The 17936-nt window shown below is 30.7% G+C and overlaps 2 protein-coding genes across 7 annotated transcripts; both read left to right on the plus strand.

Moving 5' to 3' along the window:
• Positions 1–9881: 9881 nt before the first annotated feature.
• Positions 9882–12904, plus strand: LOC131004268 (adenine phosphoribosyltransferase 5-like). 6 transcript variants are annotated; one of them, XM_057930914.1, is made up of 7 exons: positions 9882–10233; positions 10398–10508; positions 11029–11121; positions 11447–11596; positions 11680–11738; positions 12153–12223; positions 12550–12904. In XM_057930914.1, coding segments are annotated over exons 1-7 (576 nt in total). In that variant the 5' UTR covers positions 9882–10142; the 3' UTR covers positions 12551–12904. The 6 variants fall into 6 exon arrangements, with proteins under 6 accessions (XP_057786897.1, XP_057786895.1, XP_057786899.1 ...); XM_057930913.1 differs by having other exon boundaries at positions 9938–10233; positions 12639–12904; XM_057930912.1 differs by having other exon boundaries at positions 12153–12904.
• A 1632-nt stretch (positions 12905–14536) lies between these two features.
• LOC131004270 (uncharacterized) lies at positions 14537–16783 on the plus strand. Its single transcript, XM_057930919.1, has 5 exons — positions 14537–14976; positions 15303–15423; positions 15496–15713; positions 15935–16108; positions 16271–16783. The coding sequence occupies exons 1-5, from the start codon at positions 14779–14781 to the stop codon at positions 16355–16357; spliced, it is 798 nt and encodes a 265-aa protein (XP_057786902.1). The 5' UTR covers positions 14537–14778; the 3' UTR covers positions 16358–16783.
• Positions 16784–17936: the final 1153 nt, after the last annotated feature.

The following is a 17936-nucleotide window of genomic DNA, read 5'->3' on the forward strand; positions in this document are numbered from 1 at the left end:
GTTCGCCCGTGCAATGCACGGTAAACATCGAGATTGAATAATATTTTAAATAAATAACTATAAATATTAAATAAAATTAAAATATGAACAAATGTGAATTATTTTAAAAAATAATACTACTAATTACTCAATCAAGAATATAAATCTAAAATTATGTTTCAACCTTTTATTTTTAATAGTTAAAATATCAATTAAATTTAATATTTTATAATAAGTATAATTGTATAAATTCATCAAAAATCAAAAGCAAGTGTAAATAATATGTATCACATATATATTTCAAGATGTACAAAACCATTAAAAATTGTGTGATATATAGATTTTTTACACCAAATTAAAGATTTTCTTATGAAGTTTAATAATATGAGATGCATATTGAATATTTTTTTTCATGAATTTAACATTTTTTAGACAAAACAAAAAAAAAAAAAAAGAGAGAGAGAGAGAAGACAGTTGCAACTCTAATTTTATATATTGTGTAGATATAGATTTATATTGTATGTATTCTTTTATTACTAAAAAAATATTCAATATACATCTCAAATTAAAATCATAATACAATCTTTAAAATAAATAAAATATAATTCTTTAATTTTTCAAAAAATCACCCGTTCTTTTTCTTTCCTCTCTAATTTTTTTTTTGCTATCTAACTTCTATTCTCTCACATTTATCCTTTTTTTCTCTCTCTCTAATGTTACTTCTCTCTCCTCTTTATTGTGAAAATATGTTTCAACATTTTTTCATCTTTTCATTTTTAGTAAACATATAATAAAAAAATAGCAAAAAATAACATTTTCTCATCCATTATTTTTCAATGAAAATTTTACAACCAAAATAAACGCACCTTAAGGCTTTATTCAGCTGAGTACGATAGATCTTGTTATGGGTCTGTTAGTTGGACCAATGATTTCTCGAACATCTTATTTTCACATCTTGACACTTTTACTTCGGTCACAGAAATTAAGAATAAGGGGTTAAGAGTATAAAATGAGTAGGGACCATTTGTTTAATGTGCGTAGAGAAGATAGGGACTACATACTATTTTTGGAAAGTGTCACTTTAAATGGAACAAACTGTAAAGAAAAGTGTGTCAAGATAAGTGGGACAGATGGAGTTCTATCTTTGGATAGTGGTGTAAAAAAATATTTTCAACATTTTCTCATTTTTTTTCATATCTAGTAAACATACGATAAAAAAATGAGAACAAAAATATATTTTCACATTTTTTCTTATCCATCCTTTTCAATATGTTGTGTTTTCTTTGGTTGTAACTTGTAAGTTTATTGTGAGGAAAAAAAATAGAATATAAAAAGTGGAAAATTTTTATCACATTACAGTGGTCCCAATTTTTTTTATCTCGTGTTATCTCTAGTGGGAAAATATAGTATCGAAATAATATGAATAGAGAAAAAATATAGAAAGATTAGTTAAATTGTATAAATTTTGATGGTAAATTTTTTTCTGAAAATGAAATATTAGTTAAATTTTATTCATTATAATAGATCAGCAGATACAATATCCTTTAGCCAACAAGGAAAATTCAAAGTCCAACATTGAGGTCTCGGAGTAACAGTCGCAAACAAACTGTGCAAGAGAGTGAGCTGCTATATTCGCTGACATGTATACATATGATAAACACCAACAAACAAATTCGCATGAGCTAGCCATCTTCAGGATATCAGCCGCATCATCTGATAGAAACTCCACCTTTTCATCAGCATGAGCCATCAGTCGCGCAACCAGGAAATAATACGAGAAAATCTCCATCTGTGCAATGTGGTGTTCAACACACACCAATATTCCATGAATAACAGTCATGAACTCTGCCATAAGAACATTAGATGATGGCGAAATCTGTTTGGAGACAGCAACAATAATGTGACCTTCATGGTTTATGACAATGACTCCAACACCATAATTATGTGTTATTGGTTAAACAATTTAAAGCGTCCACATCCACTCGGTACCTGTTTTTATGGGCTTCTTCCACTTCTACTCATCAAGAGTAAAAAATCGAGCTGATCGCTCATAGAGTTCGTTGGTTGGGTAGCTTGGTACGTCTCCCACAGAGCTATGCAATTAATCTCAGATACTTCTTCAGCTCGATCATGATCACCGTGCACAATTTTGCAGATTATAGTCCATGTTTGCCACAAAATAATAATCCAAAGCTCATAATTAGAAGGGCTAAACTCACCATGTAAGCAATATCCATTAACGTGTGAAAAGAGTGACAAAATATTATGATAGAAGTATACAGTATGAAAAAATATTATCACACCTATAACTTGTGATAGTATTATCATAATTTTCCAACAAAGAGAACGTGTGAAAAGAGGGAATAATATCTTTGATGGCGAAGAAAAACTGAAAATTACCGGTTTTACCGTTTCCTCTCAAAGATGTGACAGTGGCTGGAGCTAGAGGATAACTTCAATTCTAGGAGTTGAAGCGAGAAGAAGACTTCAGTACATTTTAGAATAGGGTTAAGACTTAAGAGAGATCCGAACTTATCATACGAGCTTTGAAAAATATGTAGTAGGCTTCAACCTTCCAACTTGGGCTTCAAAAGAAAAAAATAAACAACGACAACAATTATTTTTTATTGAACTAATTTGATTATTTTTATTTCAAAAATTATTTTATCACTTAAATGTTTAGTACAAAGTAATATGAGCCAAATGACATATCAATGTATCTTTATATGAATGGCAAAAATATTATTTAAGATAGAGTCGAAAACTATGGGTAAATATTTATTTATATTTCTTTTTATAAAAAAAAATAAAATAAAATGACTTATAATCTTTAAACAAATATAACTTTTACATTTTAAATTTAATAATTATATACTGTAACTTTAAATTGATTATTTTAGGGGCCGTTTGGTAGCCAATGCAAGATATATGACTTGTTTGGCAGCTAGGTTAGTTGGAGAGATAAAAGTTTCACTCATTTGGTAGCAATTACTAGGGATTAGAATAACGATGTGACACATCAAAAGAAGCTTGCAACAAAGAATGTTCAACATTTCTTGAAGAAAAAATATGTTTTGTTGCGGTTGGAATTGATTAGGAAAAAACACCAGAAGTCGCTATGAAAAATAAGCCATGTCATTTTAAAATCAGTTGTTGGGAATCATAATCATGCAACATGTGTTCAGATCCTCAGGTTGAATATCGCGAGCACTGAGGGAAGATCTCAGGTGACTAGACTGCAGATTGCTACCGGGTAGATTGAGATTGGGGACATTTGATTGAGTCCAAGCTCCAGAAGATGAATGAGACATTCCATTTGCGGTAAGGGACATGGTTTGATTGAATGCAGAAGGAGACATCACAGACTGCGATGTTGAAGAACCAGGCAAAAGGCTTAAGGCAGCAGCCATGTCCATGAAGCTTGTTGTAGAGGCCACAAATCTTGGAGACGGCACACCGGATCCAGTAGAGACGTACAGAGGACGAAAGCTCTTCTTGGGTGTGAGCAAAAAAGCACACATCTCTCGCACAGCTTGTGCCATCTTTGCACAACCTTGTCCGACATTGAAGGGTGCAACCAGGATTCAAATACGCCCTAATTTCTGAATTTCAAAGGGTAACATATAAATATCAATTTTTTTTATTATATGTATTGTAGCATCATGGTTAATATAAACTCCCGAATTTTGAGTCACATTGCGAAGCTTGAACAATAAATTACAGCGTTGCCTCAACCTCGGACCCCAATGCTAATTAAACTTGGCTACCAAACAGACGGAAGACACAATATAATGAATCCAAAATGAAAATATTGATAAATAAGAAATAATATTGAAAATTATAATTAAATGTGTTGTATTGTAATATTAAATTAATTAATTTGATTGGGTAGTGGTCCAATAATGACAATATTAATAAATAAAGGGTAATATTAATGGTTATAATTAGTGAGAGTACTTACTAGAAAAAGAAATATGAATTTGATATAATTTTTGTCAACGAATAAATAAATAAAAAAAAAACTAAAGAACGAATAGAATAAATGTCTAATTTTGTAAAGTACATACTTCAACTCCATATTTGTGTGTTGTGAATAAATAAATAAAATGACATATGAAAAAGGTAACAAATTTGGTCCGAACATCCTTCAATTGATAAACTAACTTTTCCGATGATTTACAAGATAAATCTCAATACGATTATACTATATATAGCAGGCGTTTACTTTATAGTATTGATAAAATATATAATTGAATATTTTAATTTATTAAAATTAATTTTTTTAAATAAATGTCCTTATGTTATATTGAGGGTGTTTGACTGAGCTTATAAGTTCTTCAAAACAGTTTATAAGTTGTTTAGGAACTTATAATCTCCTTCAAAGTGTTTGGCAAAATAAGCTGCAAAACAACTTATAGGCTCAAAAAATAAGCTCCAAGAGCTTATAAATTACCCAAAAAATAAGTTCATCTACCTCAACTTATTTTTTTATAATCTTATATGTAATAATCATTTTATAAATATTGTTTAACTATAATCTATTATTTTCATCATATATTATTCAAGTTCATTTCTCTTTGATTTTCTCACTCTAATTTTTTTTCTCTCTCTGGTAAAAAAATTATCTCTCTAACTTATAAACTCAATTATCTAAATACTTTAACAACTTATAAGCTCTTAAGAAACTACATCTTATAAGCTCTAAGAACTTATAAACTCTTTAAAATAAGCTTAGCCAAACACCCTCTAAATTTTCCAATGTAATTCATTTCCGTGATCAATTAAACATGCATCATACTTCCCTGCCGTTTTAGTGACTTCTCTTATAATATTATTTGCCACAAATATGATTGGACTCGAGCTATCTCAAAAACATTCATCAGAAGGGGGCAATATTTTTCTTTTCGAGAACGAAATGGCATGGGGAGTAGGGCAGTATTTTGAATTGGATTTATTGGGTGTAGTAGGAAAAGGCATGGAGAAGAAGTACAAATAAATGAAAATGGAGGGACATATTAGCTATATTTCCTGAGTTAATAATAATCAGGCAATCATGCTGATGGTACCCACGCGTGCGCTTCAACAGTGTTGTACCCTGCCTTTGTGGGCCAATTTGATATGATTAAAAATACTATATATGTTAATAGGCAAAAATGTCTACTTAAATTTTTACTTAAAATATAATGTATTTAGGTGCAATTACTCCAAATCAAAACTAAAAAAAATTTGTAGGCTATCATGTAACCCCAATACAGCCTATTTACTCAATGTGGTCTCCGCTCATCAAATAAGCTATTTTGTAGGCTATCATATAACCCCAATATGAATGCTCTAACAACTTGTTTCGAGATGTATAGTCATTATTTTTATGCGTACTAAATAAATTAAGGAAAAAGATTTTCGTACATAATATATATATACGTAATACCCTCCAATTTTGAACCGGATCGGATCGGTTTTTTTTAAAAACCGGTTTTTTATTAATTAAATTATGAGATTACTAATTTGCCCTTATTATATATTTTTGGAAGTGATATCATTGTATAATTTCATTCCATTTATACATTGTAAATTTTAGGAAATATAAATTCATTTAAGCTTCTATCAAATTAGCGCATATCTTTTGAGAAATTAAATCTGCTGACAAACTATAGAAAATATATGAATTAACAAACTTTTATTTTTCGATCACATGAATTAACAAACTATTGAAACTAAAACATTCTCGCACAAATTTGTTTTTATTTTTTTTTTCATGATATTTTTTCATGCGTTATTTCTTTCCTTTTTATATATATTTTATAAATAAAATTTATAATAAATAATAATTATAAAGCTTTAGTACTTCAATGAAGGTGGTGTTTTTGTGTCTTTCTTTTGCTTTTTTTTTTTTTAGTATTTTTATTTTTACTGCAAACAGGCGACACAAATTAAAACATTGTCGCACAAATTAATAAAACATACTCGCACAAATTAACTTGGGAAACAGGCGACACAAATAGCTTATGAATTATAGGAAATTAAACATTGTTTAAAAATCTGTAAAGCATTTAACAAATTAGTATGAGGCAGTCACTTTTTCAAAATTATAAGAAATAAAATATTCTGTAAAAAAATTCACAATAGATACTAACTCAATTAAATTAGATCATTCTTTAACCAATTTTATTATTACTAACATTTGTATTCTACAACGAATATATATATATATATATATATATATATATATATATATAAAATAGATACTAACTCAATTATCATATAACAAATTACAATTACAATAAAAATATAAGTTTTAGTTGAATATATTTCAGTTGGACATAGGAAAAGAAATAAAAAATAAAGAATAATTCGCAATAATAAAAAATGACATTATGAAAAGGTAAAAAAAAATTACAAAATAAGTTAAACAAAAAATTATAATTATAAATAAATTGAGAAATGGACTAATTAAAGAAAAAAGGAGAGAGGGAAGAGAATATTTTTAAGTTTTAATCTTTAAACAAATATAATTTTTAAATCTTAAATTCATTATCTACATAAAATATATCAAATTAAATTTCTTGTCGTGAACTTTAATCTTTAATTTGATATGATATCAAATATATTAAAATTGGGCGAATTTCACGAGTTTAGAAAGAAAAAAAAATAATAATAAAAAGATGAACAAAAATAAAATAAATATAAAAATATGCAATTCATGGATACATAAGAAAGAGGAAAAAAAATATAAAATATAATATACGATGAAACCTTTAATTCTAATATAATATATTAAAAAGTCAAGACTTTAATTTGAAATTAATTTCAAATTTATTTCAATGTCAATTTTGAAAAGAGTAAACTTGTGAGATGGTCATATTGAGCAATGAAACTCAATATTTGGTCTCCCATCTGAAAAACAAAAATTTTGACCATTTTGTACGTTTTAGGACTATTTTGCTCTTAGTTAGAGCGGACTGAATTCCGGTTTGCGTGTGGGTTGGGCTTCGAGTTGGGCACGCATGCTATGATGGTACAGTTGGTACAAATGGGTAAATTCAGGCCAATTGTGTCATTCATTAAGTACACTAGACACAATTTATGTCAAATGTGACTGAAGATTGAATGATGACACATTTGATACAAATGGGTAAATTCGTGCCAATTGTGTCATTCATTAGGTACATTTGACACAATTATACTAATTTGTGCCAAGAGCGGGGGGAGAGAGAATCACATGTACTTGGTTGGACTGGGTAGAGTAGGATCTGCGGGGTCAATGATATTTTGGACCAAAATTATAAAAATGGTCATAAATTATGTTTTTTAGATGGGTGACCGACAATTCAACTTCATTGCTCAATATAGCTATTTGAATGCATATTCTCTTTTGAAAAAATGTATAATGTGAAGTTTACAATATAAATCAAATCAATACTCTCTTTCTTTTCATTTAACCAATTTTTTTCCCTTTTCTTTTTCTTATCTTTTTTTTCTTTCCTAAAAATCGTGCACTTTAGTTAATAAAAATATTTGATATGTAATTTTCGAGTCTCCATTGAGACGGATAATCACTTATTTTGATAAATTATATTTATATATATAGATACATTTGGATAGTTAACATGTATCGCTGTACATTTTTGTTATGAGAACAGTAGTAAAATCGTTATTTATAAATTTTATTGTTTTTTCTATATTTTTATGTACTTTTGATTTTTGTGTTTTTCAAAAGAAAAATAATTAGATATTGAGTTTTGTGTGTTTATATTGGTTCATTTTATAAATCTTTAGATTTTAAAAAAATAATATTTAATAGTAAAATTTGTATTAATCGTCATTATCAAATAATTTTTATATTTCACAGATAATGATAAATATATGTTTACATATTCAAAATTATATTCAATTAAATTTTATAAAATTTAATTTTTTAGGAAAAAAATTAAAATTATATACGTAATTAAATAAGTATGTTTTAGGATAACACTTAAATTAATCTAAATATTTTATTCTAATTTTGTTGGAGTTCATTTTTCGGTATATAACACTTACTTTATTTTTTATTAGTATTTTTAAAAGTTGTAATAATATGATTTGTTTTCCTACTGGCCAATTTAAACTTCACTAATAAGAAAACATAGTTAAGTAATGAGCTAGTCTTAGAAAAAATAATTTTATGCACGATTATTTCAATTTTTTTAAAAGGACATATTTTAATTTGAACATGTTTTTACTCATCCCCTTCAACATTAATGATGTGTTTCTTCTATTATTTATGAAAAAAAAGGGTTTTCTTCATATTGGAGAAAAATTAAAAATGATACTTTAGAAAGAAAAAAATCATAACTCAACTATGTTATGCCATTATGAAAATCTTTACAGTACATATTTTTCATAAAAACTAAGTGATTTGAAGTCACGTAAATATTGAACGTATAAATATAACACCTAAGTATTATATCTGGTTAACATTTAAATACAATTTTACTGTATTTATCTGAATATTGTTTATAAAATATTTAAATTGTTTAATAACAATAGTTATCATTACAATTTATATAAAATTAAAATTTTATGTTTTTCAGAGTCAAGTTCTTTATTGAGATGTGGATTACTTTATTTATTTAAAAAATTCAAATTGAAGTATATGTGAATTTTTTCAAAAATAATATTTGAAATATAAAATTATTACATATAAATATAGATTAAAAAAGGGATAATTGCGTGAAAATACACAAACTTTGCCAAAAATCCATATTTAACGCGAAGTTAGGATTTTACATTTTAATACACCAACTTTAGTTGTTGTCCAAATTTGACACGACTTAATTCTTAAAAATTCAAAAAACAACCCATTTTTGTAAATAATTATACAAAGACCCACTTATGTTATTATTTGGGACATTTAAACCAAAACAAGATATTTCCTTATGATGTTTTATTTTAATCTTTGATCCGCTCCTAAAATGGTTTAAAAGAAAACATCATAAAGAAATATCTTGTTTTGGTTTAAATGTCCCAAATTATAACATAAGTGGGTCTTTGTATAATTATTTATAAAAATGAGTTGTTTTTTGAATTTTTAAGAATTAAGTCGTGTCAAATTTGGACAACAACGAAAGTTGGTGTATTAAAATGTAAAATCCTAACTTCGTGTCAAATATGGATTTTTGGCAAAGTTTGTGTATTTAGGTGCAATTTTCCCATTAAAAAAATCTGAAATACATATAAATTTTATGTGGAAATTTTTAACAACAAATCCTCCTACTTTTTGCACTTATATATACTGTATATATAATAAAATAACATTACTAAAATTAAAAAAAAAAATTAAAAAATTAGGAGGCCCAAAGGTGGCTCCGTATCACTTGCTGAACTAATTTGATTATTCATGTTTATATTGATTAATTTGTTTGTTAATTAAGTTTTAAATAATAAAATATTTGGATTTGTTAATGTTCCATCAAAAATCGTAAAAAAAAATACGTAAGGTTAATTATATATATAAAAAAGAAGAATCTTCTGTTATTAGGAGAATATTATAAAATCAAATTTCAAAATTTCAATATATCTTTTCCTTAATTATTGCTAAGGCTAGTTATGTAAACTGCTAATTGCATTAATTATCGATTTTTTAGTTAGATTATAAATTGACAAATTTACCCCAATTATGTATATACATATTATGTAAATTTATCACTACTCATAAATTAATGCCCCTACAACATTTGCTAATTATATAAAAAACAATATTTACGAAACTAGTACAAATTCTATTGAAGGAAAACGATGTTTTAATATCTAATTAGCTAGAAATCTACAAGTGGATAAAACATCCGACACGAGTGACGACAAAAAACCGGTGGCACCACATTTCAGGTAGCCATAAAAAACATGAGATAAGCACTAAATTATTTAAAATAAAAGAGCTTGTAAATATACACTAGGAAATGCAGATTTTTTTAATTAATGAAAAATAGTTGGTGCATAAATAATAGCACCATGGAGGTGTTGGACCTTCCTCAGTGGAGCTTTTGTTCAACCAAAGATGCAGTGTTTAAAAAACACACACACAGCACACAGTCTCTTTGCCTCCCTCTCTCTCTCTCTCTAGCGACACGTTGAGTTTTTCTCAGTAAAGAAGCAGAATCGTTGAGAGAGAAAAGAGAGAGGGAGAGATGTTTGCAGCAGAAAATGGATTAAGTGGTGACCCAAGATTGCAAGGCATTTATGAAGCAATTAGAGTTGTGCCCAACTTTCCAAAACCGGGTATTTTATTTTTGCAAAATTGGTGTAAAGACTCAATTTTTTGTTTGTTACATTCTATCTCCTTGGAACTGGGATGCGTGCATGTTCTTGATTTTTTGAGGAAATTTGTGTTCTTTGTTAGTTGTGTAATAGTGCTAATCAATTATTGTCTTTTTTCCCACCAGGAATTATGTTTCAAGACATAACATCACTTGTGTCTAATCACAGGGTTTTCAAGGACACAATTGATATACTTGTAGACAGATACAAGAACATGGGCATTTCCGTTGTTGCTGGTAATGTATAATTTTCTTGCATTTTTTTCCCCTTTGAATTTCTAGTGATGCTAAAGTTCTCGATGAAGTTAAAAAAGAAAAGAAAAAAGCAAACAATTTTTTTGATGAAGTCAATTGGTAGCTAAGTGGTGGTAATTGATAAATATTTTTATAATCATCAAATGTTTTATCCTACTATGTGAGCTCAACTACATGGATCATATCTTGTTTTTTCTTTTTTGTTCATGATAAACGCATTCATAGATTACAAAACCCTCTATTCCTCTATGTGGAATCAGTTATAGATTACAAAACCCTCTATTCCTCTGTGTGGAATCAGTTAAAAGGATCATATGTAGCCGTTGTGTTTGGCTAAGACATGTGCATAATTAGGGGCTAGAGGGGTTATGCTGGCGCTATGAAGGACTAAATTTGACATGTTTTGTGATAATATTATCATTTTGATCAATCAAAAGATGCAGACTGACCAGAAACTTGTTAATGCTTGCTGAATTGCAAAATGCTAAATCTCTTTTTGTAGGAGTTGAAGCAAGAGGGTTCATATTTGCTCCTGCTATAGCATTGGAGATTGGTGCTAAATTTATTCCTCTGCGCAAAGCAGGGAAGCTTCCAGGTAGATTCAGTTCGTGGGAGTTAATGTTTTGTCGAATTACAGCTTAATGTCGCATGATATACTGGCCTGAGTACAAGAACTTGAATGTAGTTGATTTTCAGTTTATTCTTGAGAGTCTAGTTCTAGAGATTGGTACGGATCATTATATAGGAATTGAATTTGTACGAATCCCATTTCACATCGAGTTTCAACATAATGTTGGCTGAGTAGAGCATATTTAGCAGATCCTTTTTATTAGGAATCGGAAATCCAATCCGTCTTAATACTTTATATAAGGTTTTTGCAGCAAGTTCAGTTTTGAAAATAACACGCTTCTAAAGTTCAGGTGCGGTCATTTCTGAATCTTATGAGCTTGAATATGGCAATGATTGTCTGGAAATGCATGTGGGCGCTGTGAATATTGGGGAACGAGTGTTGGTTATTGATGATTTAGTAGCCACAGGGGGGACACTGTCTGCAGCCATAAGGCTTTTAGGTGCTTAAATTATGCATTTCTTATTTTGTGGTAAAGTATCTTGCTTCAAAATATATTTGACATTGACGCTTTCTGTTGGCTAGAACGAGCTGGGGCCGAGGTGGTTGAGTGTGCATGTATTATCGGATTGCCGGAGGTAGAGGTAATTCTGGAACTTGATTCCTGATTGCTTCTGACTTTAACGAGTGAGGTTTTGTAGTTCAATAATACTTCCTCTGAGTTTGTAGGTGATAATAATGATGGAAATTGATGCGAATAGAAGTGGTTATGATCATTTTTGACCAATTAATTCTTGGTGTTCCTTTTGTGAAATTGGGAAACTAGTTGTTGATTAGTAATCTATGAGTTGTGCTTTGGTGTGTTAATTGTCTCAGAAACGATTTCGGGTGAAAGAGAAATTAATAGTTAAATTCGACAACTCGAACACCATAAATTGAACATCACAAGAATCTTTAGTTACTAACTATTCTTTTACAGATTGAAGCATCAACCTCATCTCTCTGCTTCTGATGAAACTTTGAATAATCACAAATTTTGTTGTGTTATCTTTTTCTAGGGACGAAACAGGTTGGATGGAAAACCAGTATACATCTTGGTTGAACCTCGTCAGCAGAATTACGTCGTCTGGTACATAACTCTCCGTAGCTCTCTGGTTCTTACATTCTTCATTTGTTGCAATGCGTAGAAAATTGAAATACATACTATTACTTAGGCTTATTAGCATATGCAGATACAGTCATGTCATTTTCTTCTGCTGCATTTCACTCAAAAAAAGTGTCTTTTGCTGAGTTATCATGCCATCTTATTGAAGATTGTGGATTGGAAAAGGTCACATACTTCTTTGTGCAAAACATCACTTTGTTAACCTCAATAGTCTATACACAACGCGTGTTATTATGCATATGTTTGCACGTCAACGCTGAAACCAAACTGCGTTTCTGTGCACCTCTTAGATCAGAGGCAGACGTAGGTTGTTCCACAAACACACTTTAAGTCGATGATTACATATGTGATGATACACTGCTGCTGGTGTATGATTTAGAGCGCGATGCATTTGAAGGAGTACGAGGTGTCGTTGCACGGCCTACTAGCTTTTCGGGATATCACACCTCCATTACTACCCCATCAATGGAAGAGTTGTGAGATCTACTTTTGCTTTGTATTCAAAAATCTGTATTTTTATCTGAGTTTGGTGGAAAACGCTACACATTTTAGCGCTTTTTGTGTTCTCATTGTATATAATGAAAACGTGTTGTGTTGATGAGTATTTATTGATGAAGTGGCTACTCAAGTCCAGATTGGTCCTTACTTTTGGTGTACTCCATCTATAGCTTGGGTTTGTGCTTCATGCTCACTTGCTTATTATATTGTCTCGTTAGGGCCCGTTTGATATGGTTTTATAGGTAGGATAAATTAAATTAATACAGATTAATGTGATGTTTGATATCAGGTGCAATTAATATGGTCAACTCCTACTTAATCCCATTTCTCCATGCTATTTTGTGGGAATAATCTATACTAATAATCCGCCCCTCCCCCATTAGATAACTTTAATACTGTGAAGTTGGATAAAAATTCTGTTACCCTTCCTCACGCATATCGATGCAAATGCTCAAGTAATTGTGGACACACATGGTATTTTTAAAATTATATGAAGATAGTTTTGGTATTAGATAATATAATCCAACATAATCCTATGGATATCAAACACAATATAGGATTAAGTAGCCATGATATCAAACACCCATGAAATAGTATAAATCCACACTAATCCACACTAATTTTTCAAGATAATTTTAATCCTAATCAATCATAAACTGTAAATCAAACGGACCCTTAATGTGTCAATAAATGATGTGACAATATCATATTATCACCTGAATTTTATAAATAAAACAAATCATGTATTACTATACTACTATGTAATATCAAGTGGATATGCTAAGACCTAAAATAATAATAACTGACATTGAAGTATTTTATTTGTATATTTTTAAATAAAATCATGTTTTTATCTTCATTTATAGTTGTTAAATATTGATCGATAAATTTCAATTCACGGAGTAATAGACAACAATAACTTTTTGCTAACGTACGATTTCAAAAGAACTTTTCGGATTCACACAATAAATTAATAGAACACCACCAAAAACTCTTCATAATTATACTTACAAAGTCATTTACCTTTTTCTTTAATGAAATAGTAGTATTTTCTCAAAAACAATTTAAATTCTTCCTTTCGAAAAAAAGAAAAAAGAAAAAAGGGAAATTTAAAAACTTTGTTTGACGCGCAACAAATCGCGTGCCGTTATCCAAAACAAACCAATTTTAAAATTGGGTTAATTGCCGATAAATCCCTGACAAATTTTCATTTTCCTGGTTTTTAACACGACAAATTAAATTAGATGTAAAATACATGATCGGAGTAATTAATTTGATTTTTCCCCCGGCGAACACTTACGACTAAATGTGCGCTGATGTGGCAATCGGAGTTCATACGTGGCAACGCCGGACCGTAGAACTAAACGCTGCCGTTTCAAATAAGAACAAGTCGACGTCGTTTTTCTCCAAACGACGTCGTTTCCACTACTAATAGTTAATTTAAAGTATCTTCTCCCCCACTCGGCCTTCATTTTAGGGTTCTTCGATCTAGGGTTTGCAGCGTTTCTTGTCTACACCATGTCTGAGCATCAGTGCAACCATAAGCTCCCTGCTGAAATCAGGACTTCTTGGACCGATGCCAACCCGGCGTTGCCACGTATGAACTCCGATTGCCACATCAGCACACATTTAGTCGTAAGTGTTCGCCGGGGGAAAAATCAAATTAATTACTCCGATCATGTATTTTACATCTAATTTAATTTGTCGTGTTAAAAACCAGGAAAATGAAAATTTGTCAGGGATTTATCGGCAATTAACCCTTTAAAATTTAGGGCCGCCGTCCACCGCCTAATCCCCACCTCTATAAATACCCCACCACCATCTGTCGTCATGTCTCAAACATTTTTTCGCAAAAGCAGGACTAAAAAGGATAAAAATCAATATCTTTATCTATTGCACCCACAAAAACCCTAACCCTAATCCTGTTTCTGTACATTTTGAAATCATCTCCTCGAAATTTAGTGGAAAAGAAGCAAGCTACATTATAAAGTTTGTGGAAATCAATTGATTTATTGTTTGCAATGATGTCTGCAGTCGTTTGCGGGAAGCGATCTTTCTTCGAGGATCTGGAATCGGCGGCGGGGTCGCCAGGGTCGTCTTCTCCGCTGGCTTACAAGAGGTTTCGGTGCTCGTCGCCGGCTCGGTTCACTTACTCGCCCCCCTCTCAGCCGAGTCCAGTTGATCAGCTAAAGGCTTTGTTTCCTGATATGCAGATTCAGGTGAGTTTTCAATGAGTTTTTATTAGATTGATGAAGTTTGTGGTTATGCTGTTACATAACATACATGCTGTGTTAATCATCTATACATGAGTTTATATGAAATTCGATGGAGAATTGGGTTGATTGTTAGTGGTATCTTAAACGCTAAGCTTGGGCTTTGCGGTTGTCAAATGTAGGTTCAATCTTAAGGTGTTGTTATGTTTATGTTGACCTAATTTTGTTTTCGTTCAGCTGTATCCAATTTAATGGAGTTTGCTAACAAAATTCAACCGAACTCCTCTCTTGAGTACCAGTGGCCTCTGATCGTTTCTTTTGAATTATTTCAGCTTCTTGAGAAGGCATTAGAAGAGGCTGGCAATGGCATAGATTCTGCTATCAATAGGCTCAAGGAGCTTCATCTTGAAAATGCTATCAATTCTGCTGAGGAGAAAATAATAAATATAGGAGGTATGTCTTCATAGTAGGAAAGCTGATTTTCTTTTTGAAAAGTTAATCAGTTGTGCATATTGTTGTTGGTAGATACCTCAGTAGATGTGACTGGAACTCCTTTGGGGGAGCCTCAACTACAAAACAACCTGCCGGCAGATGGTGCAGCATGGGTGGACTTAATTGTGAATGAGATGATGAGTGCCACCAGCGTAGATGATGCTAAATCTAGGGCAGCACGCGTGTTGGAGAGTTTGGAGAAAGCCATCAGCGTTCAGACTGGTGTGAAGGTGGCAGAAGATGTTCACAAGGTCAGTGTATTTTGATGTTAAGTTAACATAAAAATTGTGCACTCCTAGTTGAATAGTTTGAGCTTTTCTTGCGGGTTATTTCAGAATATAATATCTTGATTCACATGCACGATGATGTGCCTGTTTGGCTTTGTTTAAAATTCTCCATCAAATATTTAAATTTGTAGTGAGCAAATCACATACCTTCGTTTATGTTTACAGTTATCTTCTTATGCTTTCAGGAAAATATGATGTTGAAGGAACAAATTGAGGCACTTCTTCGAGACAACACCATCCTCAAACGGGCAGTGTCTATCCAACATGAACGTCAAAAGGAATATGATGAGAGGAATGCTGAGGTGCAACAACTGAAGCAGTTGCTTTCTCAGTATCAGGAACAGATTCGAACACTTGAGGTCAGCTGCTTAATTCGTTATGTTTTTTATAGAAAACAAGTTGGGCTCTGAGCTGTAATGCTTACGGGCAATTGAAGTGCCTGCAAACCAATTAATCAATTGGTCCTGAACTCTGACAGGCAGATTACATGATAAATGCTAACACTCTACCCTTTTTTGCAGGTGAGCAACTATGCCTTGACAATGCATCTGCGCCAAGCTCAGCAGAGCAATTCCATCCCCGGACACTTCCATCCTGATGTGTTCTAATTTTTTAGAACATGATATCTCGAGCGTGCTGCATCAGCTGCTTCGAGCTTTTCCATATGCTGTGCTCAGTAACGCTCGCCACAAAGATTACATATGCAAATTGTTAAGGTGCTAAAGATTTGTATCGAGTTATGTGAGTTGGAGATGTTGAGATGTAAGTTGAAGGCCATTTTCCCTTAGATTCTGGGCCCAAAGTTATACATATTCCAATAAATACATAACAAGATATGAGATTCCAAATACTTTTTTCATATTTTATTGTTGTTTTGTTATTCTTCTTGTTCATTTTCTTCTCTTCGAGCTGTATAGTTGGATGTTTCTTCTTTCATGTAACTGTTTGGTGCTGTTAAAGTCATCAATGTACATTAGATGATACATTTGGATGTAGTTTTTGTTATGATAATAGATTTTTGCTGTTTTTGTAAATGTGTTTTATTTCTTGTATGGTAGAATAATGATGATATAACATGACAAGATAATCAAAAGAGCAACTAGAAACAAAGAAAATACCTAAGGGTGCGATTACTTTGATGGAAAATGAGAGAAAAAGTACATTTTCACCTATTTTTTCTTATTATTTTCACATGTTTAGTATGATGGATTTTTTTTTTCAGACAAGGTGTAATATTTTCTCGGGTAGTCTCTTTTCACTCATTTTCCAATAATTTCTCATATTTTCATCTTTTGTAAACATATGATAAAGAAAATGAGAAAAATATAATAATTTTTCATCTCTTATTCATTTTTTTTCCAATAAAAATTTTACCATCAAAGTAGACGTATTTTAAATGTTTATTAGTGACTTTATTGTGTCAACACTCAACATGATCCACTCTGGTGTTCATGCAGCGAAATCACTAATGAGATGCTTTAAAACTTCAATTTTCATGTCAGCTAAGAAAATATGAAGAAATCCTTGGTTTTTTCATGTGAGATATATAAATTTTAAATTAGGGACTCGCTTTCATTTCTTCCAAATTGAATACCATAAAGAAAAACTGGTAAAATTTGAATAATCAATTTCCCACATAATTGGATAATTGTAAAAAAGGCTAAAATATTTATGGGAGTAAATGAATCATCCAATATTTAACACTCTTATTATTCGTTTCAAGTGTTGTTTTAATTAATTCGTTTCGAGTGTTTTGATTCGTCTAAAATGTTCTTTTTAATTCATTTAAAGCGATATATAAAGTTTATTGATATATTAAAAAGAAAAATAAAAGAATTTCACTATTTGAATCAAGCCTCATTCCCTCTCTAGTCATTGACGAACTTTGGCATAAGAATTTAAACTATTATCATAATATTTCATTATTTTGTATGCTCACTTTTACAATCATGTGCTGAAAAACCTTGCTCGACTTATCAGAGAAATTGTTCAGAAAAAACATTATTCAACAAAATATCAAAACTCGCAAATTTAGGATAATAGTATTTTGCAATTAATCCATAACAATAACTATAAGCAATTCAAGCGTCTTCTTTATAAAAAGAAAAGAAAAAGCAATTCAAAATGGGTGTTTAATCCAATAATAAACGTGCTATATTAAATGACGCAGAGGCGCGTCACACCACA

This window comes from Salvia miltiorrhiza, unplaced genomic scaffold (genome assembly GCF_028751815.1).
Source record: "Salvia miltiorrhiza cultivar Shanhuang (shh) unplaced genomic scaffold, IMPLAD_Smil_shh original_scaffold_358, whole genome shotgun sequence".
Taxonomy (NCBI): Eukaryota; Viridiplantae; Streptophyta; class Magnoliopsida; order Lamiales; family Lamiaceae; genus Salvia; species Salvia miltiorrhiza.

Excerpts from the sequence above, each read along its gene's own strand:
- LOC131004268 (XM_057930912.1), top strand. The coding sequence starts at position 10,143 with ATGTTTGCAGCAGAAAATGGATTAAGTGGTGACCCAAGATTGCAAGGC. Across the intron at positions 10,509-11,028 it reads GGGCATTTCCGTTGTTGCTG|GAGTTGAAGCAAGAGGGTTC; the intron begins GTAATGTATAAT and ends CTCTTTTTGTAG. Across the intron at positions 11,122-11,446 it reads CAAAGCAGGGAAGCTTCCAG|GTGCGGTCATTTCTGAATCT; the intron begins GTAGATTCAGTT and ends TCTAAAGTTCAG.
- LOC131004270 (XM_057930919.1), top strand. The coding sequence starts at position 14,779 with ATGATGTCTGCAGTCGTTTGCGGGAAGCGATCTTTCTTCGAGGATCTG. Across the intron at positions 15,424-15,495 it reads GAAAATAATAAATATAGGAG|ATACCTCAGTAGATGTGACT; the intron begins GTATGTCTTCAT and ends TGTTGTTGGTAG. Across the intron at positions 15,714-15,934 it reads TGGCAGAAGATGTTCACAAG|GAAAATATGATGTTGAAGGA; the intron begins GTCAGTGTATTT and ends TTATGCTTTCAG.